Source organism: Salarias fasciatus, chromosome 5 (genome assembly GCF_902148845.1).
Source record: "Salarias fasciatus chromosome 5, fSalaFa1.1, whole genome shotgun sequence".
Lineage (NCBI taxonomy): Eukaryota > Metazoa > Chordata > Actinopteri > Blenniiformes > Blenniidae > Salarias > Salarias fasciatus.
Genome location: NC_043749.1, coordinates 23,112,718 through 23,138,906, shown reverse-complemented (window position 1 = coordinate 23,138,906; position 26,189 = coordinate 23,112,718). Strand labels below are relative to the sequence as shown.

At 42.9% G+C, this 26,189-nt stretch overlaps 3 protein-coding genes across 4 annotated transcripts in view; 2 read left to right on the top strand and 1 right to left on the bottom strand.

Annotated features, from left to right (window-relative positions):
• cenpp (centromere protein P) overlaps window positions 1-9,226 on the bottom strand; it is a 92,950-nt gene extending 83,724 nt beyond the window's left edge. Inside the window, exons 1-5 of one of the 2 annotated variants that reach the window (XM_030090972.1) lie at window positions 9,182-9,226; window positions 7,279-7,483; window positions 7,025-7,179; window positions 6,826-6,914; window positions 4,047-4,135 (exon numbers count right to left, since the gene is read on the bottom strand). In XM_030090972.1, the coding sequence (XP_029946832.1) occupies window positions 4,047-4,135; window positions 6,826-6,914; window positions 7,025-7,179; window positions 7,279-7,424 (479 nt within the window). In that variant the 5' untranslated portion in view covers window positions 7,425-7,483; window positions 9,182-9,226. The remainder of the gene's footprint in view (window positions 1-4,046; window positions 4,136-6,825; window positions 6,915-7,024; window positions 7,180-7,278; window positions 7,484-9,181) is intronic. The other variant, XM_030090973.1, reaches the window with a different exon arrangement.
• A 641-nt stretch (window positions 9,227-9,867) lies between these two features.
• On the top strand, window positions 9,868-18,570 carry nol8 (nucleolar protein 8). Its single transcript, XM_030090909.1, has 18 exons — window positions 9,868-9,898; window positions 10,691-10,876; window positions 11,540-11,602; window positions 12,010-12,088; window positions 12,265-12,421; window positions 12,644-12,942; window positions 13,078-13,331; window positions 13,567-14,849; window positions 15,016-15,240; window positions 15,371-15,496; window positions 15,812-15,905; window positions 16,025-16,163; window positions 16,249-16,332; window positions 16,518-16,834; window positions 16,938-17,106; window positions 17,311-17,372; window positions 18,156-18,238; window positions 18,430-18,570. Exons 2-18 carry the CDS (start codon window positions 10,756-10,758, stop codon window positions 18,487-18,489), a joined length of 3,615 nt encoding a protein of 1,204 aa, XP_029946769.1. The 5' UTR covers window positions 9,868-9,898; window positions 10,691-10,755; the 3' UTR covers window positions 18,490-18,570.
• An 877-nt stretch (window positions 18,571-19,447) lies between these two features.
• gpr37l1a (G protein-coupled receptor 37 like 1a) lies at window positions 19,448-24,714 on the top strand. Its single transcript, XM_030090934.1, has 2 exons — window positions 19,448-20,154; window positions 23,677-24,714. The coding sequence occupies exons 1-2, from the start codon at window positions 19,525-19,527 to the stop codon at window positions 24,697-24,699; spliced, it is 1,653 nt and encodes a 550-aa protein (XP_029946794.1). The 5' UTR covers window positions 19,448-19,524; the 3' UTR covers window positions 24,700-24,714.
• Window positions 24,715-26,189: the final 1,475 nt, after the last annotated feature.

The following is a 26,189-nucleotide window of genomic DNA, read 5'->3' as shown; positions in this document are numbered from 1 at the left end:
ATGAAGCTGGAATAACGGCATCAAGAGCCACAACACAGAGGAAACGCACACCGAGTGTCGTTACTCACTGTACATTCACTGTTCAACCAGATGGGATGTCAGAGGTATTCTAACAGGGCTCAAGAGAAGATTCAAAGTTTTCTTTTCATGCTTCATTATTATTCATTCACATTTTCTGACCTGAACCCTGAAGAGACTTAAGACTTAAGACGTGAAGACGTCAGAGCTACAAAGTAAACGGGTTGAAGACGGCCATCACCGCGACCTTGGCGCCCAAAACACTTCATAAGAGCTGCAGGGCTGATTGCTCCCATTCCACAACGCACTGATGCAGACAATCAGAAAAAAAAAAAACATTAAATACTGAGAGCATTAATGAACAATGTGTGTGATGGCGTCATTATGTTAACTGATCTTAAAAAACTACTTTAATAGTTTAAGATATTTTGGATTCTTATGACATGTAGGCTACATTTATGAGAATCAAAACAAAGACAGGTTTGAAATATTGTGACCTTGTATATAAAATGCTTAATTACAAAATTAACTTGTCAGCTTTGTATGCATTATAACTAATTTTTTTGAGATCCAACTGCATGCAGTATAAGCCAGCTTGTCATGTTGTTGCACACACGTGGATGGGCGACTAGAGCAGGTATTTGGTTGCAATCCAAGCCTTTGGATAAAAGAACTGAGTATTTCACAGTCAGGTTTGAGCATCAACACAATCCAAATCACAACTAAAGAAAATTTCCCACCAAACAACTGGGAAACCTAAGCAGTATTAGATAATACTGCATTCATTAGACATTATTCATTCCTAAAGAGTTAATCTGGCAAATTTTAATTTGTAAGATGAGAAACAAAAATTCTAGTAACATCACTCAATGATTGATGATGAGAACAACTTTGCCATTTAAAAAAAAAAAAAAAAGATCATTCATGCAAAATAGTAGAAGAGTAATTGTTAAAGTCCAAATCTTTGCTTCAAAATAGCTCTTGATTACATAAAAAGTTGTATTTCAAGATTACAATCAGAAAAAAAAAAAGAAGATCTGTTTTGGTCTGGTTTGGTTTGGTCCGTCTGACAGAGCCTGGGAGACTCCGTTAAAAGATTTCCAGTTTTCCATGGGGGCCCGGGGCTGGACGGCAACCGGGTTAAGTTTCCAGATGACTGTTATTCCACACAGAGCTGATGGAAACATGGCAGCGCCCTGCCATATCGTGGAGCACGACCAGAAAAAGAGAGCGACAGAAAGACAGGACTGAAAGAGATGAATCCCTTCAGATCGTCTCAGAGTTATCCTCACACACGTTTCTGACCAATATATAGCTTCTCAGTCTTTTTATGCTTCCTAAAGTGTCTCCACCACTGGTAAGATAGAATGTATTTACATGTAGAATAAAGTAATACACGAAACTATCTTATCTTACCTTTACAATGACAATCTTTGAGATGGGTCTATATGAGCTTGCAAAATACAGGCAAACAGGAAAACTTGTGTTGTGTGTTAAGCAGCACAGACAAAGTACTGATTGGAGAAATTACCAGAAATCCAGCAACAGTGCCATATAAGACAGTCTCTCAGCCCAGATCTTTAGCGGTTTAACACAAAAACAAGCAAAGACAGCATGGATCCATCCGGTGTGGGATTTCACACGACAAAGCGGCTTGAGCAAGGCACAACTCAGTGATGTGAGACAGCTGACCGGTTTATCCAGAAACCATTTCACCCGATAGTACTGCCAATGCTGGAGCGGTCGCAAAACAGAGAGGGGAACACGGATACCCAATTTCACGACAGAAGTTAAAACTAAATTTTATTGCTGAAGCAGCTCCAAAACAAACTGAGAGGGATTTCAGGACAGGTTGGAGTAAAAGTTCTTCCTGAGCAGACATTTCGTCGTTGGCCATTTATTCTGCAAAAAGTATTCAACATCAAGTCACATTTCACTGAAATATTAAAATCTTGCTGCTTTTCTGAATTAAGGAGATGAATAATAAGGGAAAATAAGATCTTCTTTACTTAAAAAGATTAAGGAAATGCCTCAAAACTGTGCCAAAGGACACACTTGCTGGTTCTGTGGTTGCTGACCCTCGACAGTCATGATATTGAGGAGGTTGTTAAAACAAGGTAAGTTGTCAAAAGTATGCATTCTGTGTGCCAAATAGCTTTGTAGATGGCTGACTAAACCAAAAACTATTGCATCCAGTTCTCATAGCTTTAAAACATTCAGCACCAACATCTCAGCATCACTTTGATGTATTTAAAAGCTAAATTTTAACAAGTGTCAGATGATAACAATCGGTATGTCAACACACACAGCATGAAAACTATCAATGGCTGGAGGCGAGAGGCAGCTGTTCGTGCAGCTCTAATTCATTAAACAAATAACTGTGTCCTGAAACAACTATTATTGGAGACTGGTTTTTTTTAATTGGCATTACATGTGTAACTGCAGGGGCTCTCCAATGGACGACGAGCCGTCAAAACGTGGGTGGCCACTGAGCATCGCTGACTCAACAAATCCCGCTTATTGGATATACAGACCCTAAAAAAATCCAGTGTCAGTATTGATCTGCACTAGTTTAGGTCAGTTTGAGGATCATCATTCTGCTTCGGGTTGTAAAAACCAGCGCTCTCGCACACAAGCGCACATCCAGACTGACGAGGCAGCGGTGCGTTGAATCATTATCTTCAGTATTTTTCCATCTGTTGTTTGCCAGATTCTGCAGACTTGGCCATGCATTCCAGATGTGGTTTGGCCTGCGATGTAGAGCAAATCAGACTCCTGCACTGCCTTGCTGATCCATTGACAGAGCCGGCACTTTTATGATAGATTGCGGTCGGAGGATCAAAAAATGCACCTGGGCACAGTGAACGCAACACACGTTAATCCGTAGCCCATAATTTATAGAGTGCAACTTTGATCTATCGGGCAAACTGTTTTGTGTGACTGGTAAAATAACACTGTGAGACAATTTATTGATTCTCCAGTGAATGGCCATTACTTATGTTTGGTTTGGTTGATTTCAATTAGCATTCAGAGAAATTTGATCACTGTTGCTGAACACGGGGAACCATGAACATAACCAGCAGTTACATGAACATTAACTAATTGGAATGAACGCCGAACCAATTAAAATAGTGTCATGTCAGCACTTCTGAGTCGATCAGCCCTTCTTGATTTAAATTACAATCAGATCAGAGTAGGTGGTGTAACGCTGTTTACTAGCTGATGACAATCTGCGTAAACAGCTCATCAGATCGGTTCCCACTGTCTGAGCTGTGTGCGCATGTCTGTTACGCAGCATCGCTGTGTGATGTGTCACGCAGTGTTTTAACCTGACTGACAAAAAGGCAAACGTGAGCGCAGATAATCTGAACAGATGACAGGCTTCTAGGGTTTTTAAAGCCAATAACAAAGGTTTGAAGTGGGGAAACTAATTTCGCAATAGATTCTGCTAAAGAAGGAAAGCTTGTTTGATCCTCTTGGGTAAATTGCTCCTCTAGTTTTACTCCATGTGATTACAAGCCTGCGCCTCTAAACTCTCAGCCACCATAGCCTTGTTGTTTGTATCATCATTGTGGTTATTGTATGTTCATTTAATGTAGCTGAGGCTCAGTTGGCAGAGTGGCTCATCTTTCAATCTCAAGGTTGCATGCTCAACGTCCCCCCGTGTCCTTGAGCAAGACACCACACTCCAACGGCAGTCGTCAGCATCCGTGCATGCAGATAATCAACGCATTTAAACAATGTCCCACATCTCCCTGCTCTGTGAGAGCAGCTTAACACCTGATCTTTAACTGTGGCTACTGGGGAACAAGTTTAAACAATTTCACTCATTATTTTGCACATTTTTGCATTTTGCCCTGTCTTACTGTTCTTGTCAGTGAACTCTAAAATGTGTTCAACAATATTAACCTTAGGAAAGGTGCTTTGTAAATCTGATTGGTGGAATAAACCAGTGAAAGCTCCACACAAGGGCGAGATTGTTATTTTTCCAGATCCCGTTCTCATGGACCTGCAGAGTTTGTTCTTACATGGATATGAAGCTGCTGAAGTTGTGCAGGTCATCCGAGTCAAGCACCACATTCACATCGCTGATTGTCCTCTCAGATTTCCGACCCTCCTGGAAAATAAAGATATCATCTTAGTGAACACAAGCTGAGGAGCTGTAATTTATTGTTTTATTTTTGTAAATACTGATTGTGATCAAGGACAAAATAATGGATTTAATCACATTAGTGTTAGAGATTTTTGTGCTAGTCTTGATCATCACACAGGAGAGCACATTATTGGTTCTACACGTAAATGTAGAAAGGAAATCTCTTGTAAAAAATGTTTTTAAAGAATCAAACTTTTCAGTGTCACTAATGTCTCAATGTGTGTTTGCCGGATAAACCAGATGTCGAGTTTTCTTTTCATTTTGAAGGTTTTTGTAAAGTACATGAAGGATATTTGACAGCTAAGAGATAAACATATCCTTTTTAAATCGACTCTGTCCTTTTATCCACTTGTCTTCTATGTGAGATCAATTCAAACTCGTGTAGTTTACTTGCCCAGTAGCCATTTGGTGAAGGGAGTAAACCTGTGACAGCTCAACAATTAAGCTAACAACAATGTCTTTTGGTTGTTGGAGAAGTGGTCAAACATGCAAACCCCACAGAGAAAATTCCCAGCTCAGTCTGGATACAACATTTTTTCTTTTTCAGCACCACACATTTCTTTTCTGCATTTCCTTTGTCATGACGATAGACTCGAGTTGACTAAAGCATCTCCATCTAGCCCACAAACAAAACACTGTCAAATTCATATAAACATCTGTGCAATTAATAAAACATACATAACATATTGTTTATTAAATAATTTGTGTTGTGCAAGGTTGAACTTTGAACAGCAAGAGGCCCGCTCCTCTGGAGTCACTTGTTTCTCTGCAGCATTCAGTAAATTTCATGTTGAAACAATGGCTATCCAAGCATAACGGTATCATAAAACACACATCATATATTGCTATTTCACCTGACGGAGCCTTATGGTTGAGCTTCTACACCCAAGACCTCAATAAACTAGCTATGCATAACATTTTTTAAGCCTCTGAAGAAAAAAAAAAAAAAGCTAAACTTTTTAAATTTAAAGAGGTTTATTAGGCACATTATGTTTGCTTCGCTCTCTGTCAGAACGTGGAAGAGAGCAGCTTTGGTTAGTTTCCAGCTGGAGATGACCTATGACCTATATAGAGACCACTTCTCCAGCGTTGGCTTGTTCATTGAAATTCCCACATTAATGCCAAAGAAAAGTGTTTCCCAGGACGAGTGGTGCACTGTGAATTTATTGCAACATACAAATTCAATGTTCAAGATGTTGCAAGTTGAGCTAGCACCCCCCGATGTTGCAATTTCGTCATGGCGTAATCTATATCAAAGCCTTGGAGGCGAGTGTGTGTCTGCTTACGAATGGATGGTTTCCAAATTACACAGCCAAATAATTAATGTCTTTACTCAAACAAGTTAAGACTTCAGGACAGAAACTATAATTTTAATGACACTTGATGAGGCAAGCAGGAGAAGTGATTCAACGAAAGCAGCTGCTCTGCTGGTTGGTCCAGCTGGAATTAAAACCAGAGGACCGTAGGGCCAGCATGCGGCTTCACAGACTACAATAATGCAGAACCTCTTGACAATAAAATTACACTCACATCAAATTCAGATCTTGGGTATTGGCTCATGTTGAACCACCTTTAATGGTGGAATTCAAGATAATCCAGTGACTCTAGTCAGGATAAAGTGATTATAGGAGATAAGATTAGTGGATGGTTTAATGAAATTTTACAATATTATGAGTTTGTGTTAAAACACAACTCATCCATAAGGTGTAAAGAAACACGTTTCCTAAACATAATGCTTAATATATGCGTCATTGACATTGTTCAGTCACATCTCAGATCAGCACAGTTACCAAAAATATTTGAAACTATCACTCTGTTAAGCCAACAAGTGACATTTCACCGATTTCTTGAGAAGGAATGACCAAAGGGGACGAGAGAATTAAATAAAATGGATATTAATCTCATCTGTACTATCACTCTGGAGCAGCTGCTATTTTAAAATTCTGACTGGATGTGGCCTTCAGCTCAGTTTAGTCTGATGTCTGATTTGGATTAAATAAAAGGGAAATAAAAGTCTGGGCTGATGAACTGATAAACTCTGAAGTGGCTTGAAGTGAAGTGCTGAACACGGCTCTCTGACGCCCCCTGCTGTACTGCACTGTAGGACGCAGTCTGTAAAATGTAAAAACTTGCCCATGTAGTACACACATGAGGGAATGAGCTCAGCTGCAGAATGAAGAAGTCTAACATAAAAATAGACGATGTGTCAGATTTAAACGATGCAAAAGCAATGAACACAGTGGTTCAACTGCATTATTGACTTTCCAAAGTTCTTAAATCCAGCACAAAGTTAATCTGAACTCTCGCTGACTATAATTCAGTTTGTCATTGTCGATATGTTTTTTTTCTGATTCAAGCTTTCACTGAAGTTCTGTTAGCTTTTCTTTGAGTCCGTCCTGACAGAACAGAACCTTCATACCAATCTCAGTATGGGGAATGAAGATCAAACCCAAATGATATTTGATATTCTCAGCTCATTTTGACTGCTAACTGATATTTTACTCTGCTATTATATCTGTGACTTAAGGCCCATTACTGTGGGAAATTCTCCAGTGCACTAAACCCCCCGTCCCCCAGCTTACACTTTCTGTGAATGAGCTTTTGATTTTCCCTCCTTTACCATGAATTTAGATTTAAAAAAAAAAAAAAATCACCTGGTTCTCAGAAACTTGAAACTCCAAGTCGAAGCCGAGTTGAGAACAGCGACCTGATAAACGGATCTGCTGAACCTGCTTAGTGTCACCTTAGAGACAGAGACACAGACACATTATGGTGGATTATTACTCCAGTTAACACACAGTCAATATTTTTCTTATATTCTTTCAAATGAGGGAGATTTCTGGACAGTCTTACTGCCTTGGAGAGTCTTTGTGGTAAAACGGTCCAGATCGATGCCATTCATCTCTGTTTGCTGTCTCAGATCTTCTTTCAGCTCCTCAACTTCTTCCTTCAACCTGGACTGCAGGCTCTCTTTCTTTCGGCCTTGACGCTGTCCGCATAAAAATGCCCTGTCAAGAGAAAAAAAAATTATAGATTGAGAGCTCAGACCAGATGAAATGTTATCACTTTAGGCTGTTTTTTAACTGAATAAATAAATCTGAACTCACAGAGCATCCTGCATTTGCCCTTTGAAGTGGAACTGCATGTCCTTGTGGCTGTCCTTTATGCGCTGCAGCGCCTGAATTTCAGCCTGGAAATGGCTGATCTGCGCCTCCAACCCTTTAGCCATCTCAATGTTTTCCTCATTCATCATCTTCTTCTGGACTGATCAGAGCAGGAAACAATCACTTGCAGATGTGGTCAGAGGGCCTGCTGAAATGGAAACATTACAAAGAAATTTTTGAATAGGGAGGAAAATTTACATTGATTTGATAGATTTTTAATTATCAGTACATCTATTAAGAATTTTATCATAGTAGAGGTAAATATAGAGGAAATACTGGACCAGCTTTACCCAAGGCTGCATGCCAAGACCTCGCCTGTATGCCCTGTACAGTTTTACTTTGTAGTTTAGTTTATTGATTTATGATGATGTGAACAGTCCCCTTTAAATTCCTATACCGTAAAAGGGGCAGCTGCAGATGTTAAGACCCGCATCGGGAAGGCAAGAACAACGTTCATAGCGCTAAAGAACATCTGACAATCCAACCTTATAACATCTTGCACCAAAATATGCCTGTTCCAACTCCAACGTCAAATCAGTCCTTCTATATGGAGCAGAGATGTGGAGAACAACAAAGACCACCATCAAAAGAGTCCAGACCTTCATCAATTCATGCCTGGGAAGAATTCTAAAGATACACTGGCCAAATACCATCAGTAATGCAGATCTCTGGGAAAGAACCAACCAAGTGCCAGCAGAAGAAAAGATCAGGAGGAGAAGATGGCAATGGATAGGGCATACCCTGAGGAAACCATCAACAAACATTATACGACAGGCCTTGACCAGGAATCCTCAGGGGAAGAGAAAGAGAGGCCGACCAAAGAACACCTGGAGAAGAGACCTGGAGGCGGACGCCAAGCAGACCGGCTACACCTGGAGGGAGTTGGATCGAATCGCCCAGGACCGTGGACGCTGGCGGACTGTTGTGGATGGCCTATGCCCCTCTAGGGGTTTAAAGGCCAAGTGAGTAAAAGGGGCAGCTTCAGCCTTCATGGCTATACACATGACTGCACTTTTCCACCTCTTCAACCCCATTTTTAAACTTGTGAACACCACAAGAGGGGAGAGGCTGCCTACACAGAGGAGGTGAAACATTGCTCCACCTGATGTTCAACCAACAACCTGCTGCTGAACACCACCAAAACAAAGGAGGCCATGTCGGATGTGGGAGTCTACATTTCAGAGGAAATGACCTGGTGTATGTACACTGAGGTGTGATTTGTCACCTGCTTGAAGTGCGATCGATGAAGTTCAATGAGGTCAGTCACATCCATATGATTAAATATTGTTTATCCTTGGGCCAGCAGATCACTGAATAACTGCTGACACAGGGACATTAGTGTTTGATCCTCCATCACATGCAATCCTAAACTACTTTGTAAATGGTCTTAAGTGTTCAATTCTAAATATGACAATTTAAATCTATTTCTACGACTTGCCCACTTTTTTCTACTGGTGTAGAAAAGAAGTAACATCTGTAATCTTATTATGTAAAACTTATGACAGCTGCTTTCTTTGCGAGACCAGCCTGAGCCTTGATATTCATGCGTTGGAATTACAAAAGTCACGTTTATCAGGAATTTGGAGAATGTATACGCTTCCTAAATTTTAGAAAGTCTCCGAAACTGCCCAAACTATAGAATTAGCGGACTGTCAAGGAAGGAAAAGTTAAACTAAATTTCTTCATAGCAAAAATGTGCAGTTCGCTCATGGAAACCTAGCGCGACACTTCAAAGGTAAACATATCGTCTATCTGGCCATTCTATATTGTGACTAGCATTCATAGGACAGCGTTAACCGTTACATATTGTGTCATAGAATTTTAAAAATAACAAAGATTTGTTTACCTTGTAAATCTTTCCTTGATCTCCACAAAACCAAAACAGTTTGTCGCCGCGCGCTCTTTGGACTGTACCACCTCACAGAGTCAGAAGGTAATAAATTGTATTTGTGAACATAATTGAACTGAAAATAATTTTCAACATCAGCAAATTGTAACAAAAGAATTAAATTAAGAGATTCACAGCTGGTTGTTAGACTTTTTTTATGCTATCAAAGAGCACTTTTAGAGCGTTAGAATAAGACATGTGCTACATGGGTCTCCCCTTCTGTTTAAAGCGTTATAGAACGTACCATTGACTGGATTTAACCCTTTAATGTCCCACTTAATGAAAAAAAGTAGCTTATCGGAAAATTTTAATTTCAAGAAAAATAACGGTTATTCCTCCCGACCATTATTCTAAAATACTTCTGAAGACACAGATGACTATTAGTTTAAATTGTAATATGTCGTTATTAGAGTTAGAGTTGGAGTGGTCATGAATGTTGTAAGTGTCCTACAGTCTTACAGGAGTCACTGGTATATATTTGTCACAACTCATGGTGAATGGTATGTTGGTGCTCGTTTCAAAGTAATTGACTTTGATTTTGTGATACTGTGCCCTGACAAAAAAAAATAATGATTGAAGGAAACCTTCGCGGAACCTTCGGTGCTGCGGAAGGAAATGCTGGCAGACACCTAACCCGGACAGAGATAGAAGTAACACCGACTGGATACATGTGAGGTAAACATTTTTCTTTCCATTTAATGAAACGTGTCGTTTTGATCTAATAAAAGCTCAGATCCCTAGAATACTAGAATTCGCATAGAGACTTCATGAAAAGCTATTTATCTCAGCTTATGTTGACGCTGACATCTACAGAATATACCGTTAAATATAGTCTTACCACGTCTGATTCTCTTCTCTGATAGTTTCCAGACTTTGTAACCATCCCTGCTTTGAATCAGACTGGTGCAACTAATGCACAAAGCACTCTGTTCCCGTGAATGGTATAATGTCCTGATTTGTTCAAACACATTTCACTTTAACTTCAGCTTGTAGACAGCAGGTTGTGTTACTCCATTTACACATACCAGTGAATGTTATATATTATGTACTGCGACGTTGGGTTTAATATTTACCGTAATACCTCAGGAGCCTCAAAGTAGAGACAGCTTTGACCCTTCCTGTAAAGGGCTTCAGTGTTTCTCACCCCACCAAGTCCACTTTGTTTAAAAAAAAAAAAAATACAGGGTTGAAAATTAAATATTTCACCCATCAAAATCAGGATTTTATAGTTTATCTTAAGAGTATCAGTAACAAACCTGTGCCCTAAAAAGAAGTCCTTGTCCAAATTCTATTGGAGCTTTATAATACCTGAAACTAAATAAAGATTTTTCTTTGTGTTATGCATTGATGATGTTATGATGATTCTGTTATCTGAAATTTTTCAGTTTTATGTTATAGTAATTTGTTGACTTTCTTTGGCTCTGAAGTACCAGTTTTTACCTGTTGACAGTCCGGATCAATGTGTAGTTTCAGGTGCATGTCAGTGGCATTTGCTGCCTCTGAAGTGACAGCGGTGTTGTGGATCCAGAGCAATGCAGCGGCTGTACGTTGGTGGGTTGAGCCACACGGTCACTGAGAAGGACCTGAAGGATCGGTTTGGAAAGTTTGGACAAGTGGAGGATGTGGAGCTCCGTACCAGGAGAGATGATGAGGGTGAGGAAGCTGACACATGCTGACACACTGATAGACAACATGGGAACCGAAATTGCAGTGATCTGTTTTTAAATTCTGTTTATTCAATAGCATTGCAATTAAAGTCAAGTTTTCAAGCATTAAAACTAGATTACAGAAGTTAAGTGGTTCTTTTCATTTACACTTTGTGTTTTAGTTTGATACAAGAAAGCTACATTTAAATACTGAAACTTGCAGTCAACAATTATGTGCAAGCTTATTGTTATGTAGCTGTCAGGTGGACAGAAAGCCGAAAACTGATGAGGATGGTGTTTTATAAAATGGGTCACTGCTAAATGTAGCAAATATATATGAATATATGCTAATATTTCTTCATTATGTTCCCTTAGTCAGGGGTGGGGAACCCTGGTCCTGGAGGGCCGCAAACCTGCATGTTTTCCATGTCTCCCTGCTTCAACACACCTGAATCGAATCAAGATTCATGGCCAAGTCCTGCAGAAAGCCAGATAACGAGCCTCATTGCAATCAGCTGTGTTGAAGCAGGGAGACATGGAAAACATGCAGGTTTGCGGCCCTCCAGGACCAGGGTTCCCCACCCCTGCCTTAGATGCTGTAACATTTTAATATCAGGGATTCTGTTTATTGAGAATCTTTGTTCCCCACTGTCACTTTTTTTTGCTACAGGAGTTCCTTATAAAACCTTCGGCTACATCAACATCAACATTTCAGAGGCTGATTTAAAGAAGTGTAAGTGATCTGACCTGCTCAGTTTGGACCAAAAATGATTCAAACTGTTAGTGAACTGGTCATTTAGTGGCAATCGTGTTTTGAATGTTTCTTGTTTGTTTAATTGAGTCTAATTGAGTTTGTTTTAAACGGGGTCACAAAGTGCCACCGTGATTTGCATGCTTGCCTCATAGCTAGAAGGCACCGGTGGATTCCCTCCTGGTACTCCGACTTCGAAAATAACAGAAAATGTAATCCCAGTGGAGACATCATAAACTGATTTAATAACAAATATTAGGTGTGTAGGTAGGCTCTTCACTGATCCCTGGTTAAAGTAAAAGTGTAAAAGCTTTGCACTGGTTTATTTTTTTGACACCACAGCTTGCGTTGTGTGTCTCCTATATAAAATCGGTGTGTGATCTCTGCAGGTTTGACGGTGCTGAACAGATCCAAATGGAAAGGAGGAACTCTACAGATAGAGACGGCGAAAGAGAGCTTCCTGCACAAGTACAGACATTTTTTTAAACCTCACTATGAACACCTCATATTAACAAAGGAACAACAGGGACTGCGTTGTTACACTCAACACTCAGCTCATGTGATTTTAGTTAGCAGCGGCAGGTAAACTTGATTCGGAGTGACAGCAGGGGGAAGACGTGTGACGAGCATGTTCCGTGTCTCAGATTGGCTCAGGAGCGGCAGGCAGCAGCAGAGCGGCACCTCCAGCCTCCCGCAGCCGACGGCCCGAGACAGAAGCTTCTGGACTCCCTGAGCAAAGCTGGAGTGGACAACTTCACCATGAAGGCGGCTGTTCCGGGGACGGAAATACCAGGGCACAAGGTTCAGTCGTTTGCTGTTTCCTGTTTCTGTCAGCACTTGTATGTTTGTGTGTGTGTGTGTGTGTGTGTTTCTGTCAATTCTAACCAATTAGTGTCATTGACGTCTAAGTGAGTTGCAGATATTGAAATGTTTTCTGTCGGGTTTTTTTTATGTATAAGTGAATCATAGGCACACGGCGTTACATCTTGATGTTTGGACTGTCCTCTTGCTGTTCTCTTTCAGGACTGGGTGGTTAGTAAATTTGGACGAGTCCTCCCCGTCCTGCAGCTCAAATGTCAGAAAGGCAGCAAAGCCCGGACCCTGAAGTACGACCCGTCCAAATACAGCCACAACATCCGCCGGCTGGACCGTGACGCCCCAGAACAGGTCACACCCGTAGCCAAGCTCACCTGGGAAGTGCAAGGAGGAGACGACGACATCAGCAAGAAACGGCGAGGCGAGTTTCCACCGTTCCAGCCGTCAAGGCCCAAGAAAAGCCGTACAGATGTTGTCAACATACAGAATGCCCTGAGCACAGCCAGGTAAGCTCCGTCTGTTTTATTCTGGTTTCTGCAAAACTGTACTATTATTTTTTTTAATGTCACAGCTTCAAATATGCTGAATATTTGATTTTTTTGGAGATGAATCAGTTCTTATGAGTATTTCTGTCTCTGTAGAATGGAGTCTGCACCACCGACGGTCAGACACACTCAGGCTCATCCGCTCACCAACGGATTCAAACCAGCAGCCAGTCAGCGAGTAGCTCAGAAGAGGACGATGCATATTACGGACAGCGATGTCGACTCGGACGAAGAAATCCGCAGACTGGCAGCAGCTCAGCAGACGTCCCATGATGCACTGCTGCAGGAGGCAGAGGAGGATAACCTGGAAGTGGTCAGTTATGACTACTTGACCAAATCTAGACACAAAGGTAACAGAGTTTTTTAGATTTGATGTGAGCTGTGAGCTTAGTGATCAAAGATTTGAACCATTTCCCTTATTATTAAACTCCATGTTGGTCTTTGACTCCTATTTTTAAGTGAAAATTAATTGAAAGTATGATTGTTGCCCTTGTTTTAGAGGTAAATATGAAAATTAGGAGAATTAAAAAAAAATGGCAGAACTTTGCAGGTTTAGCACAAATATTTTTTTCTTTGTGTTTGCAGGTGACAGAGACGAGGATGATTATGACTCCGCCGACACAGACGAGCTGTTTTCATCCAGGAATCCTCCGCCTCCTCCTCAACCTCAGGGAAAACTTACCTCAAATCAAAACAACACAGCCGTGAAGAAAAAGGCAAAGAGGAAAAATCAAGCTGAAGAGGAAGAAGATGCAGCCGACGACCTCAGCACTAAAAAACTTTGCTCCACTCTGCCAAAAGGAGAGTCTGCTAAAGAGAAACAAGCGGAGAAAACATCGGTTCCTCCAGTAGTACAGCGCTCCTCCTCTGAATCTGATGATGATGATGATGATGATGACGATGATGATGATCAGGATCAGGAGGATTCAGAATCAGGAGGATCTGATTATGAAGCCATGTTTTCTAACGTCACCCATCTGGAGATCTCCTTTGAGGACCTAAAGAAACTCGGTGAAGACGCCCAGCAGAGCGAGAACACAGCCGACCTCCAACCAGAAAGCGCCTCCTCCACGTCTTCAGAGCGACGCCCTCCCAAGAAGGGCATCACGCCCGAGGAGATCCTCGCCGCCATCTTGGGTGAGGACAACATTGAGGACGAGCGGGAGAAAAAGAAGAAGAAGAAAACGAGAGGCGTCACATCGACGCCTCTGCCTGCTTTCCTGGGGTCCAAAGTGCTGGATGAAGAGTCGGGAAGCGGCGAGAGACCCAAAGAAGAAGAGGAGCAGCATAGCCTGTTCACTGGAAAAACCAAAACGAGTGAAAACGCTCAGAAAGTTGCAAAGAAGAAGACTCCAGAAAGCAGCAAGGATGAGGAGGAGGTGAAGGGAGATGTGGTGAAGAGCACGGCAGGGCCTGGAGTTTTAAAAACAGCTGGACGTAAAGTTCTTGTGACTGAAGAGATGTCTGAGACGAGCGCTTCCTCGAGCAGTGAAGATGAGGAGGAGGAGGAGGAAGAAGAGCAGCAGAGGAAGGTCACGCAGACCACGTCGACATCGAAACCTGAAGCACAGTCTTCATCGTCTTCCTGCAGCTCTCCTGAGAAAGACAAGAAGGAACAAAAGAGGATTCCTGCTGCTGATGCTCTGAGAGCTGCTCCTCGCCCGGCTCTGCACAGTGAGTCCTCTTCCAGCGAGGAGGAGGAGGAGGAGGAGGAAGGGGAGCAGCGTCCCACCCGGGTGGTGCTGGGAGCCAAAGAGGAAGCGGAGCGGCAGAGGGAGGCCAACCTGAGGAGGCTGGCCGCCGTTCAGCAGAAGCAGAAAGAGGCTGAAGAGCACAAGAAGCTGATCCAGGGAGCTCTGGCCAAGCTGGTGCGTTCAGAGTGTGTTTGTGTGCAAAGTTCGCTCACTTTGAATGTTTGGCAGCAACAAAATGATAACTAATCCAGAAAAGAGTGCTTCTTTTTAACGGGATTATATTTGTGGCTCTGAGATTCAAAATCTAGCAATTTAAACTTTTTCTTTTTTTTCTAATCAGGACACTCCAGCAGCAGGATCAGGGAAACGCATCGTCTTTAACTCTGATGACGATGATGATGAGGATGAAGATGATGATGATGATGATGATGAAGGTACAGATAAACAGCAGACACTCTTGGGGACCACAGCGTCAAAGAAGACCCTGTTGGAGGACAGCCAGTCGGAGGACGAGGTGCCTGCTGATGAAGCAGCAGCCAGTGGAAGGAGAACGGCTAAAGAGAAAGTGAGTCCGGCCTGATTGTTCTGCTTTTCATCACTGTCGCATGCAAACTCTGCACCTCAACACCAACCCTCAACAGAGTCTCTGCGTTTCACGGCCAGGACTAGTCAGCTCTCCGTCCGTCTGCTTTCAGGTCCGTCAGAAACCTGCAGGGCCTCAGCTGTTTGGTGGCAGTGAGGATGAGGAGGGCAGCGACGAAGAGGAGGATGGCAGCAGGTTCGACATCAGGCCTCAGTTTGAAGGTCCAGCAGGACAGAAGGTGAGAGTCTGCTGCTCAGAATCAGATCACCCCTAAAGGATGCTGAAGTCAGGCTTTTTTTAATTTACACAACACAGTTGAAACATCTGAAATCACAAAACATTTAGTGAAAAGATGGAAAATCCTCCTTCATATTTCATGACATCTTTAGAGGATGTGGAGAATCTCCATCTTACAGTCTTTTGTCTCTCGAGTATTTGTTTTGGATAGGAGTCAATTCATACTTTGATCATTTTGTACCTGCTGTTTTAAAACACAAGGATGAAGTTCTTCTTTTTCGATAAGCTCTGCTGATGGTGTTTGTTTGCCTCGCAGCTGATGGAGCTGCAGTCTCGCTTCGGGACAGACGAGCGTTTCCGGATGGACTCCCGCTTCCTGGAGGAGGACGAGGATAAAGAGGAGGACTCAGGTGAGACTGCAAAAACTAAACAAAAAGATCAATCACGGTTTTAAATGTGAGCTTAGTTGTAACCTGGACGCAGCATGTCAGGTGGAGTTTTCCTAACGAAGCAGCTGTTTGTGACTCAGACGTGAAGAGGAGCCAGACGGAGGAAGACGAGGCTCTGGAGGAGGAGAGGAAGAAGAGCCTGTCCATTCTGCAGAGCGTCCTCGGCAGCAGCCAACAAACCTGCAGCAGCAAGACGGCTGTCAAAGCCAAAAAATTCAGGTCGGCCTCACCCACACATATTTATGACACGAGATTCAGTGTGATGGTGACGAGTCAGACACATTTAAATTGTGTGTGTTTGCAGGGATGTGTCTGCGCTGCATTACGACCCCAGTAAAGAGGAACACGCCGCGTTTGAGACTAAAACGGATGAATCCAAGAAGGAGAGGTATGATGATGACAACATCAGACAAGTTTTACTTTTATTGGCTCATAAGAGGATGGAATAAATCAAATCAGGACTTTATTTCCACCAAACACATTAAACTTTTACCTGTAATTAAATTGTCAGAAAGGCACTAAAGTGCGAGATTGAATTAACTCTTGAATAAAAACATAATTTATCTTTCACAGCAAATCAGCCAGGAAGAAGAAGAGGGAAGAGGCCCTGAAGCTTCCTGAAGTTTCTAAAGAGATTTATTACGACGTTTCCGGCGATCTGAAAGCCGTGTTCGGCCAGACGAAGGACGGCGTCACTGAGGGAGAGGAGAACCTGAACTGGGATCAGGTGGAGGAGAAAGAAGACAAAGAGGAAGAGGAGGAAAAGGAGGAGGAGGAAGAGCCGGCCGCACCATCGTCTCTGCTCTCAGCTGAACCCCAGAAGGACAGCTCCTCTGGATTTATGTTCTCCTTCTTTGGAGAAGACGCAGAAACAGCTAGTGGAGAAACAGGTGTGTCGAAGCTCAGGGAACGTCCAGAAGCGCCAGAGTGAACAGAATGAGGAGATACATCACTGCATGCAGCATTCTAACATTTAAGTTCTTCCCATGACAGCTGAGTACAAGGTGGAGAGCATCCAGGCTCCAAAGGTGTCATGGCAACAAGACCCACGTTTCCATGACAGCAGTTCAGACGAGGAGGAGGAGGATGGGAGTGAGGAGGAGGAGGAGGAGGAGGAGGAGGAAGACAAGGAGCAAAGCAGCACAACTCCTAAAATTACAAAGTGAGAAAAAACAAGTTTGAATGAGAAACAACAAAGAACAGTTTGTAAAACTGTTCTTTTCAAACTGACTGATAAAGTCAGTTTGAAAAAAAGTTTTTAAAGAAATCCAGAATACACAGGAAAAAAACCACACAGGTGCAGAGAGAGAGAAACTGCTGTATACCTTGCTTCTAGTGCTGTGTGTTCTGTGTGTGTCACTCACAGGGAGGAGCCGCTCGTAAAGACAGATTCGTTCTTCTTCCACCCTGAGGACACCAGACTGACTGGTAGGATCCGTGTTTCTCAGCCTGTTTAGTGGATGAACATCTCTGGAAAGCAGTATCATTTCTCAGTTCTGAATATTTTACACTCCAGAAGGTTAGGCCATTCGCCGCTGGAACATAAAACAACTCCTGCAGTTGGATCTGTTCATTTACTGCGGAATCTGCCTATGTTCAGACTAAAGTAGAAAATTCAGTTAAATCGGTTCCAGGAACTACATCTAGAAAAGTAATGATCAAACTGGGTTATAAACTTTAATTAACTTGAACCCTCAAAGTAACATTTGTTGAAAACGTTACCAGAGTTGATTAGAGCTGATTGAAACCTTGGCCTGTTTGAATAAAATTGAGGGTGATGGAAAGTCTCCCAGTCTCCCAGGTCTGTTCTGGATTCTAGAAAAAGTCTTATTTTGTCTTTTTTGACATTCACAGAGCTACAGTCATATGAAAAAGTTCGGGCACTCCACTGAGGCTGCAAAATAAGTTACTCTATCATCACAGAAACTTGCCATTCATTCTCTAATAGAAGTGAAGTACTGGGGGGTTTTCCAGAAAAAGACTTTTAGTTCAGCAATATTAACTTGTATGAAATTATACAAGATGTGAAAATAGTTTTTGTTGATTTGAATACCTGTAGCTTCTTCACACATCACACTTCATTTCATGATTATTATTTTGGAAGTAGTTAACTTTTCATTAAAGTTTTGAGTTGGATTTTGCTCAGTTTTTTGTACATGAAACTGATGAAGCATTCCACACGTGCTCCCCATGGTGCGATTCCTCTCTCAGAGGGTCCTCGGTTGTTCTGCCGCACGTCGGACCTGGAGGAGCAGAAGGAGCAGTGGGAGGAGCGGAGGACCGCGCTCAGACAGGTGAACCAGTCATCACCTCCCTTTTTGTTTCCTCACATTCAAAACCCTCATTCAGTCACGCAGCATCCGCCTTTCCTTGTGGATGAATCATATGTTGTCTATCTCTTGCTGATGTTGCATTGTTTGAAGCCATCACCTTATTTTTATGAAATTTCAAGTAAAAATTTCAACAATCTTGTCTCATTTTCTAGGAATATCGGAAGAAGCACAAGGATGCTCGAAGGAAAATAACTTCCTCCCTGAAAAGATGAGGATTGTGGGAACTTCAAACTCACTAATGTTGACATTAAGACTCTGGATCAAAATATTTTTTGTACATTTGTTGTTGTTGGTTTTTTTTTTTTGCCTCAGACTGACTCCAAATAAACACTGAAATACACATTTTGTGATATGTGAATAATAACTTTTTTCTTTAATCTTTTGTAGAAGGTTTACAAATAATACACACTATATTTGCAAAGAACACACATACCCAGACACACATATATATTTTTTTGTGTGTGAGAGAGATAGGGAATGTGGATAGGAGAGATGGTGCAGATCTGATTGAATTCACATTATTTTAATGACTTTAAGGGGAAATGTCTTCTCCAGTAATATTCATATTGAGAAAAATATATGTACAATCATGTTCAGGTTGAATTGTAACATTATTAAATCTTAATTCTTTACTTTCAGGCATTTATGTGCTCGGCATCCATATTTTACCTCTGAATTCCTGTAAAATCTATTTCTCAGATGTGTTTTGTGCTCAACATTACATTTTTAATAAATTAAATGCCAAAAGAACTTGCTGATTGTAAGCTTTGGAGGTTAATGTAAACATTCCATTATTTGGAATGAGAGGCTTACAAAATAAAGTTTCATGTAGCAGAGGTTGTAAAAGTTTATTCAGATCCCACAGTGATATTCTGGACAGCTTGATCATTTATTCATTTAAATTTACACATTTGACAGTTTCATGTTTGTCTTTTCAACAGTAAAGTTGAACGTGTGTTTTAGGGGAATTAACCGGAGTGCTCATGAGCATTAGTTATGAGGGTCGCGTGTCCTTTTTATTTTGAAACGTGTGAGCGGATCTTCCGCGTCGTGGTGGGACTGACTTGATGATCGTGGTTAAGAAGCGCTGGAGGAGCTGCTCCATCCAAACTTCTGCATCAGGACCGGGGGCAGGCCGCTGTGCCAGGCCGCTGCGGGACACTTTTCATTCCGGGAGGAAACTTTCAGCCGCAGCACATGTCTTTAAAACAGAGAGTTATCCCGGCCCAGATCGATTCAGGTGAAAAATGAGCCCGCTTTGGTGTCTCCTGCTCCTGTTCCTGCGCTCCGCGGAGCCCCGCCACGTCCACGCCGCTCGGAGCTCCGAGTCCGCGCTGCAGGTGCAGCCTCCGGGGGATGCGGGGTCACACTTCTCCCCGGAGAGGGACTCTCTGGACCGGGTGGAGAGCTCCGGGAAGCGGATCGCCCGAGGGGCCAAAGACGGGGGTCCCAGGAAGAGAGACCCCGCCAACAGTTTAGGACGCCCGCGGAAATACGAGGACCCGAGCGGCTACTTCACCACCCCGCGGTCCGCCCGCCTCACCCCGGCGGCCCCGCCGGGCCACAACTCGTCGTCCGGCCGCGCGACGGGGCTCCTCAGCCCGCTGTTCCCGGTCACCGACGGCTCCTACTGGGCGTACGCGGTCATGCTGCTCGCGCTGGTGCTGTTCGCGGCGGGCATCGTGGGGAACCTCGCGCTCATGTGCATCGTGTGGCACAACTTCTACCTGAAGAGCGCGTGGAACAGCATCCTGGCGGGACTCGCCTTCTGGGACTTCCTCGTGCTCTTCTTCTGCCTGCCCGTGGTCGTCTTCCACGAGCTCACCATGAAGCGGTTGCTAGGAGACCTGTCCTGCCGGCTCGTGCCCTACCTGGAGGTGAGGAGGTCATCGTCTGTTGACACACTTCATCCACCTGCCACACCTTCTTTCTCCTCCCATTTACCTGTTTTCACTTTGTATTTGTCTTTTTCATCCTTCACTTTTCTGTTCCAGTTGTTTGTCTCTTTTAATACTTTGTCTCTTTCCAGTCTATTTGTCTTTTTTGCTTTTTAATTTTGCCATCTGCCATCAGTGTTCAATCTATTTTCCTGCCTACATATTTTTCACCATCCATTTGTTGTTTTTTACTTTGATTCTCTATATTTGTCCATTTGCATCCTTCAGACAATCTCATATAAACTTTATTGAATTAATTTTGCAACTTTTTTTTTGCTTCTTCTGAAGTCAAAATAAGACATGAAACATCTTAGAAATGTTCCTGTTGATCAAGTTAAGAGTGAATGTTATTTGACAAATGTCAGTATCAGGAATAGCTGATGTGTGTTTAGGATGAGAAAACATTCTGTACAAGCTTTGATATGAGAAGTGATGCTGTGAAGTTTAAAAGTTTTTCTCATGTGAAAACTTAACATTTTCAATCTTTATTATTTTATTTTTTAGATATGGCAATTGATTGGGAAAGGGATTGTGGTACAGGTAAACTTGTAAGAGATACAGTGCTGATGATAAACATAAGCACAATGAAAACAGATTATTTGTGTTTTTTAGGCCTTATGTGTGTGCAGTTAATCAATAGAAGACTATTTATCGTAATTAAATAAAGTGTAAAACGTTTATTTTGACAGATTCAATTAGACATTAATATTAATTGCTTTCATTGACTTCTCTCCCCTTGTTTTCTGAATTGGAATAATAAAAAGTCCATGGAGTAGAAATTTCACATAGCAGTCCAATAGAGCAGTTAATCTTGGAGGTTGAAACTCAAGCAATACATCCAGATATATTTTCAGTAAGGATCCTTGACATTAATCTGTTTGTGTTTAATGTTAAGTGAATGATACCTGCTGTAGAGAAAAAAAAAACTTATTGTATTAAGCTTTTTCATTAGTGTTATAAAACTGGAAAATGCAGCAAACTCTCACCTCAGACATTGTGAAGTTACAGTGTTTGTAAGTTTTATTTGACCTAATCCAATCTTTCTAAAACTTCAGTTTGAATACAAGCCTACAGTCAGAGCAATGTGAATTATGTTTAAACAAACATCAGTGCTATTTTGACACCCGCTGTTTGACTCATTATGATTTCCATTTCCATGAAGACAGACGTCCAGCTCTGGGATGAATGCCCCGTTTTGTGTCTTTGTTCCCCTTCGGTTTCAGTCGTCTTCATTCGGAACAAGCGTGCTGTTATGGGCTGTTTGGCCTCTCCGGCTGTCTGTTATGAACCATCGGGCCAGACCGACAGGGCCCCACATGAAACCCCTCTTCTTCCTCACACCACAGACACAAACTGTGAAACTGGGAAACACAGAGGTGGACTCATCAGGAGATTTCTGTTGGCAGCTGCTGAGAAGCAGATCCGCATATATTCTAACATTAGTCCCTGCGTCTTCAAACATTAAACTTTAAAAAGAAAACTACATAAACTGTTCAAAATCACATGTACACTTTTACCTCCAGTTTATTTTATGTATATATTTGCATAATGTAAAATGTTTTTAGCTTAAACCTCCAGATATGTCTCATAGTATTATGGGATGAAGGGAAGAAGAATTGATCTAAACAATCCCTTTCATCAGTGAAAAAGTAGACATGATTCTTCTGTTTCTCGTCTTTGATCTTGGAAGTTGACTAAGTTTCCATGCAGTCTGCAGGATTGTGTGACAAGCTTGATCTGAGTTGAACCTCTCTGGGTAATGAGGCTAAAGCTCTCACAGCCTCTTCATTAGATTTCCTGCGAGCTCGCCGTGAGCCCGGCCAGCAGCCCGGCCGTCTCGAGCTGCCCACACAGCTCCAGATCACCGGAGCGGACTTTTACTAATTTGTAATAACAGCTTGTACAGGAGCTCTTTAAGGAGGTCAGACTACTGGCCTCCTCTTTTCTTTGTCGCTCCACCTATTTTAATGCTAATGAATGAATGAATTTCCAGCTAATTTCCTAACGTTTTTTTTTTTTTTTTTTCTTGAGGAGTGTTTAATGGAGGTCACACTGCCAGCTGCCCCTCTGCTCTGCTAGTTAAACTATTTTCATGCTAATTAAAGCTCAGCGTTAATTATCTGGAGTTGTGTCTTTAACTGTTTGAGGTCATTAAGCGCTCACAGAGGGAGGACAAGTCCGTAATGATAGTCGTACGTCTGGCCAAAAACCAGCGACTTTAAGTGTGCTCCACATGACAATAGGTGTCCCTCCGGTCTGCAGACGAGACGTGTTACTGCATAATGGCGCTCTGCTCCCTCTGTCGCTCCTTTTGTTTCTCTGTTTCTGTGCTCTGAAGGTTAATAGAAAGCAGATCTGTCAGTTTTTCACAAATACAACCTGGGGTTAAACATGGCGAAGCAGAGTTAACAGATTAAAATGCTGGAAGTCATCCGTGATTCATGCAATATAGTCTCATTGTATTTGCATTCCTATGCAGCATCATGACGTGATGCGAGTTTCACTGTGGTCAAGAACAGACATGAACAGTTTTCTGGACCCTGAAATAAGAAAGACGCACTCCAGATCTCTCCTTTATGTTCCCTGGAAAACTTCACAAAGAACTCCTGAAAACCAGCTCAAGGAGGAATAATCCTCTTTAATAATTTGCACTTCAATGTCTCATATCTTTTGCAGGACAGACTGTGTGTCTGTCCCTGTCTCCTCCTGTATGTCAGACCTTTGTGCCGCGCTGTGGATTGATTGACAGTCTGTCGCAGGATGGATGTGAGCGGCTGCCAAACACACCATAGAAGTGACGCGCTGACGGTTCGGTGCTGAAGCTTATTTCACGATCCTTTCTTTTTTTAAAAAAAAATGTTTGTTTTGATGAAACAAATCCATCCGTCCTCTAGACCACTTTATCCAATTCAAGGTTAGATGGAACTGGAGTCAATCCCAGATAACAAAGGGAGAAGGCGGAGGTCACCGTGGAGAGGTCACCAGTCCATCACAGAGACACACAACCACACACACTCATTCACATTTCAATTTACTTATGAAGGCTTAAGAAAAAAAATATCGTGAAACGATTCACTGTTCTATGTACACTGAACAGCTGTAAATAAAGAAAAATAAAGGATTTTAATTTAACAAAAAATGTGAGTGAAATGACAGTAATGATACTGTAAGCATGGAGCGTTCATAAGTTGCTGTCTAATCTTCAGCCCCCTTTACACAGTGTAGAAATGTAATCTGATTACAGTAACTAGTGCTGCACTGATGTGACTGTGGAGCCTGTTTTCAGGTTTGATGAATGAGGGCGTCACGGTGGAGCAGTGGTGTGCAGCATGGTGCGATGGAGGGGAACGGCGTGACTGATTGTTATTCATTGCTTCAGCTAACAGAGATTTCCAGGTGCTTTTTTTCACGTCCTCTCTCTTTCTCTCTTTCTCTCTCTCTCTCTCTCTGCCTTTGTGCCAGGTGACCTCTCTGGGCATCGCCACCTTCAGCCTCTGTGCTCTGAGTATCGATCGCTTCCACGCCGCCACCGGCCCCGGGCCCCATCAGACTCCCAAGGTGGAGCCGTGCCACTCCATCCTGTCCAAGCTGTCGGTCATCTGGGTGGGCTCCATGGTGCTGGCCGCCCCCGAGCTGCTGCTGTGGCAGCTCCTCCAGGAGACCGTCAGCCTGCCCGCCCTCCCCACCGACCTGCAGCAGAGCCAGGCCGCCGGCTCGCTCATGGCGGCCTTCAGAACGCGGGCCGACGCCTTCAAGGTGGACATCTGCGTGCGCGAGCCGTCCGCGGCGCTGCCGGAGGGCGTCTACTCGCTGGTGCTGACCTACCACGAGGCCCGCATGTGGTGGGTGTTCGGGTGCTACCTGTGCCTGCCGCTGCTCTTCACCCTGGCCTGCGACCTGGTCACCAGGCAGGTGTCGGCCCAGCGCCTCCCGCAGAAGCCCGGCGCCGACAAGGCGACGGGAAGATGCTCGTCTTCCTCCTCCTCGTCTTCCTCGTCCACCAAGAAGAAGCCGCACGCGCGGGAGCAGAGGCTGCGCACCACGGTGATGGCCCTCACCACCCTGTACGTCGCCTGCAACCTGCCGGAGAGCGTCACCAACATCGTCCTGGCGTACGTCTCCGCCCCGGCGTCGGCCGCGCTGCCCGCCCTGGCCCTGCCGGCGCTCGGCCTGACCGGACAGTTCCTGCTGTTCGCGCGCTGCTCGGCGACGCCGGCGCTGCTGCTGTGCCTGTGCCGCTCGCTGGGACAGGCCTTCATGGATTGCTGCTGCTGCTGCTGCGAGGAGTGCCTCCCTGACGGCAGCTCCTCGTCCTCCTCCGCCTCCACCGCCGCCACCTCCACCCTGTCCTCGCCCACGTCGCTCTCGCCCTGCTCCCTGTCCCCCGCCGGCAAAGACGAGACGGTGACGGGCGTGCTGCCTCCGGAGCCGGCGGCTTGTGGTGGCTTGAAGGACTCGTCGGCAGCTATCGGGACCCCCTGCTGAGCCGCACGGCTGCTTCTGGACACTTGGGACTTTAAAGGAGCAGCTCACTTCCTGTTCTGGTCATCTTGTCAACAAGTCATTTGAAAATCATCTGAAATTTGTGTCTCTAAATTCTTCCTCTGGACAGACTGACTACAGTGGCAAAGAATGGCCGTCACAATGCAGACATCACTGCACGGTACTGCTGGGAAAATACAAAAGACCATGAAATAATAGAAGAAGAAAAACGCAGCATTATTTGGACATTATTTGGGATCTGTACACATTTAAAATCTATTAAATGCAAAAAATACAAGTGTTTGAAGGGTTCCTCTGTTTCTTTGCTACTGTATAAATGAAAACCTGTTAAAACCTTGAAGATGTGTCATCGACAAGGTTGTTTCTCTTTCATAAATCTTTGCTTTCGATGATCTTCTTTCACTGAGATGTGACAACACACAAACGCAACAATATGGACTAAATTACCTGAGTGAACTTAAGTTTTGACCATTTTCAGTAGTTCATTAAGTTCAGTTAGATTTGTAAGAATCCCTGTAGAGAAGGATTTATAGTCGAGGTTTTCGTCTTTTTTTAAAGCCAGTTTAGTTGGCCTTGTTTCATTTTTGAAGGGCTTGCTTTTTTATTTTTTGTGGTATAATGTATTGTAGTTATTGAGAAGTGCCTAATACTCCTTCAGGGTCTTTGTGCTACACCTTCTTAGTACTGTATGAATGAGAAGCACTGGATAGTTTTACCACTGAAAAGGAAACGGTGAGCGTTTCCTCAGCAGTCTGTTTGTGATTTTTCTTTTTTAAAGTGTGATTTTGTTGTTTCTACTCATGCACAGCTCGACATGTGGATTCATCAGCCTTTAAACCACGTGTGTGTCAAAACCACTCGCGACAGAGCAGACACAGCAGTCAAAATGAAATAATGTGAAAATCGAGTAAGAATGTTTTGATTGTTTTTTTTTTACATATTTTATTAATTTTTGTTCATTAAAATGTAAATTTCCTCAATTTTTTTCTGTTATATGTATGTATTTCTTCATGTGTCATATGCAAACAGAAGAAGTTTTCTGTTGTTATTCTACTTTTCTGCTTTTTAGTACTTTGATAGAGTGATGCTGCATATTATTCCTCATAAATCAGACAATAAATTCAGTAAAAATCAAAGTTTTCATAAAATTCATCTTCTAAAGCTCCCACGGTGTATTCCTTGAAACATTTCAGGTTAAGAGACGCCGTTTACTCTGTCAGTCACAGTTCCAACTGGTCACTACATGAAACACTAAAGTGTAAAACTACAGGCCCATAGGCCTCGGAACATGGAATCACGTTTTGTTGCTTCTGTGTTCTCCACATGAGATTTAGCAACATTAAGAAGGATACATATAATGAGGTGTCTTTAACATTCAAATTAAAGTGCAAAAAAAAAAAAAAAAAAGCACTCACAACTTAACATCACTAATAGATATATTCCGATAATGCAGTCATGGGTTGTATTTTTCA

What these genes read in the sequence shown, in the direction of transcription:
- nol8 (XM_030090909.1), top strand. Translation starts at nt 10,756, where the DNA reads ATGCAGCGGCTGTACGTTGGTGGGTTGAGCCACACGGTCACTGAGAAG. An exon ending in AGAGGCTGATTTAAAGAAGT is followed by an intron (nt 11,603 to 12,009) that starts GTAAGTGATCTG and finishes TGATCTCTGCAG; the next exon opens with GTTTGACGGTGCTGAACAGA. An exon ending in AGGGAGCTCTGGCCAAGCTG is followed by an intron (nt 14,850 to 15,015) that starts GTGCGTTCAGAG and finishes TTTTCTAATCAG; the next exon opens with GACACTCCAGCAGCAGGATC.
- gpr37l1a (XM_030090934.1), top strand. Translation starts at nt 19,525, where the DNA reads ATGAGCCCGCTTTGGTGTCTCCTGCTCCTGTTCCTGCGCTCCGCGGAG. An exon ending in GGCTCGTGCCCTACCTGGAG is followed by an intron (nt 20,155 to 23,676) that starts GTGAGGAGGTCA and finishes CCTTTGTGCCAG; the next exon opens with GTGACCTCTCTGGGCATCGC.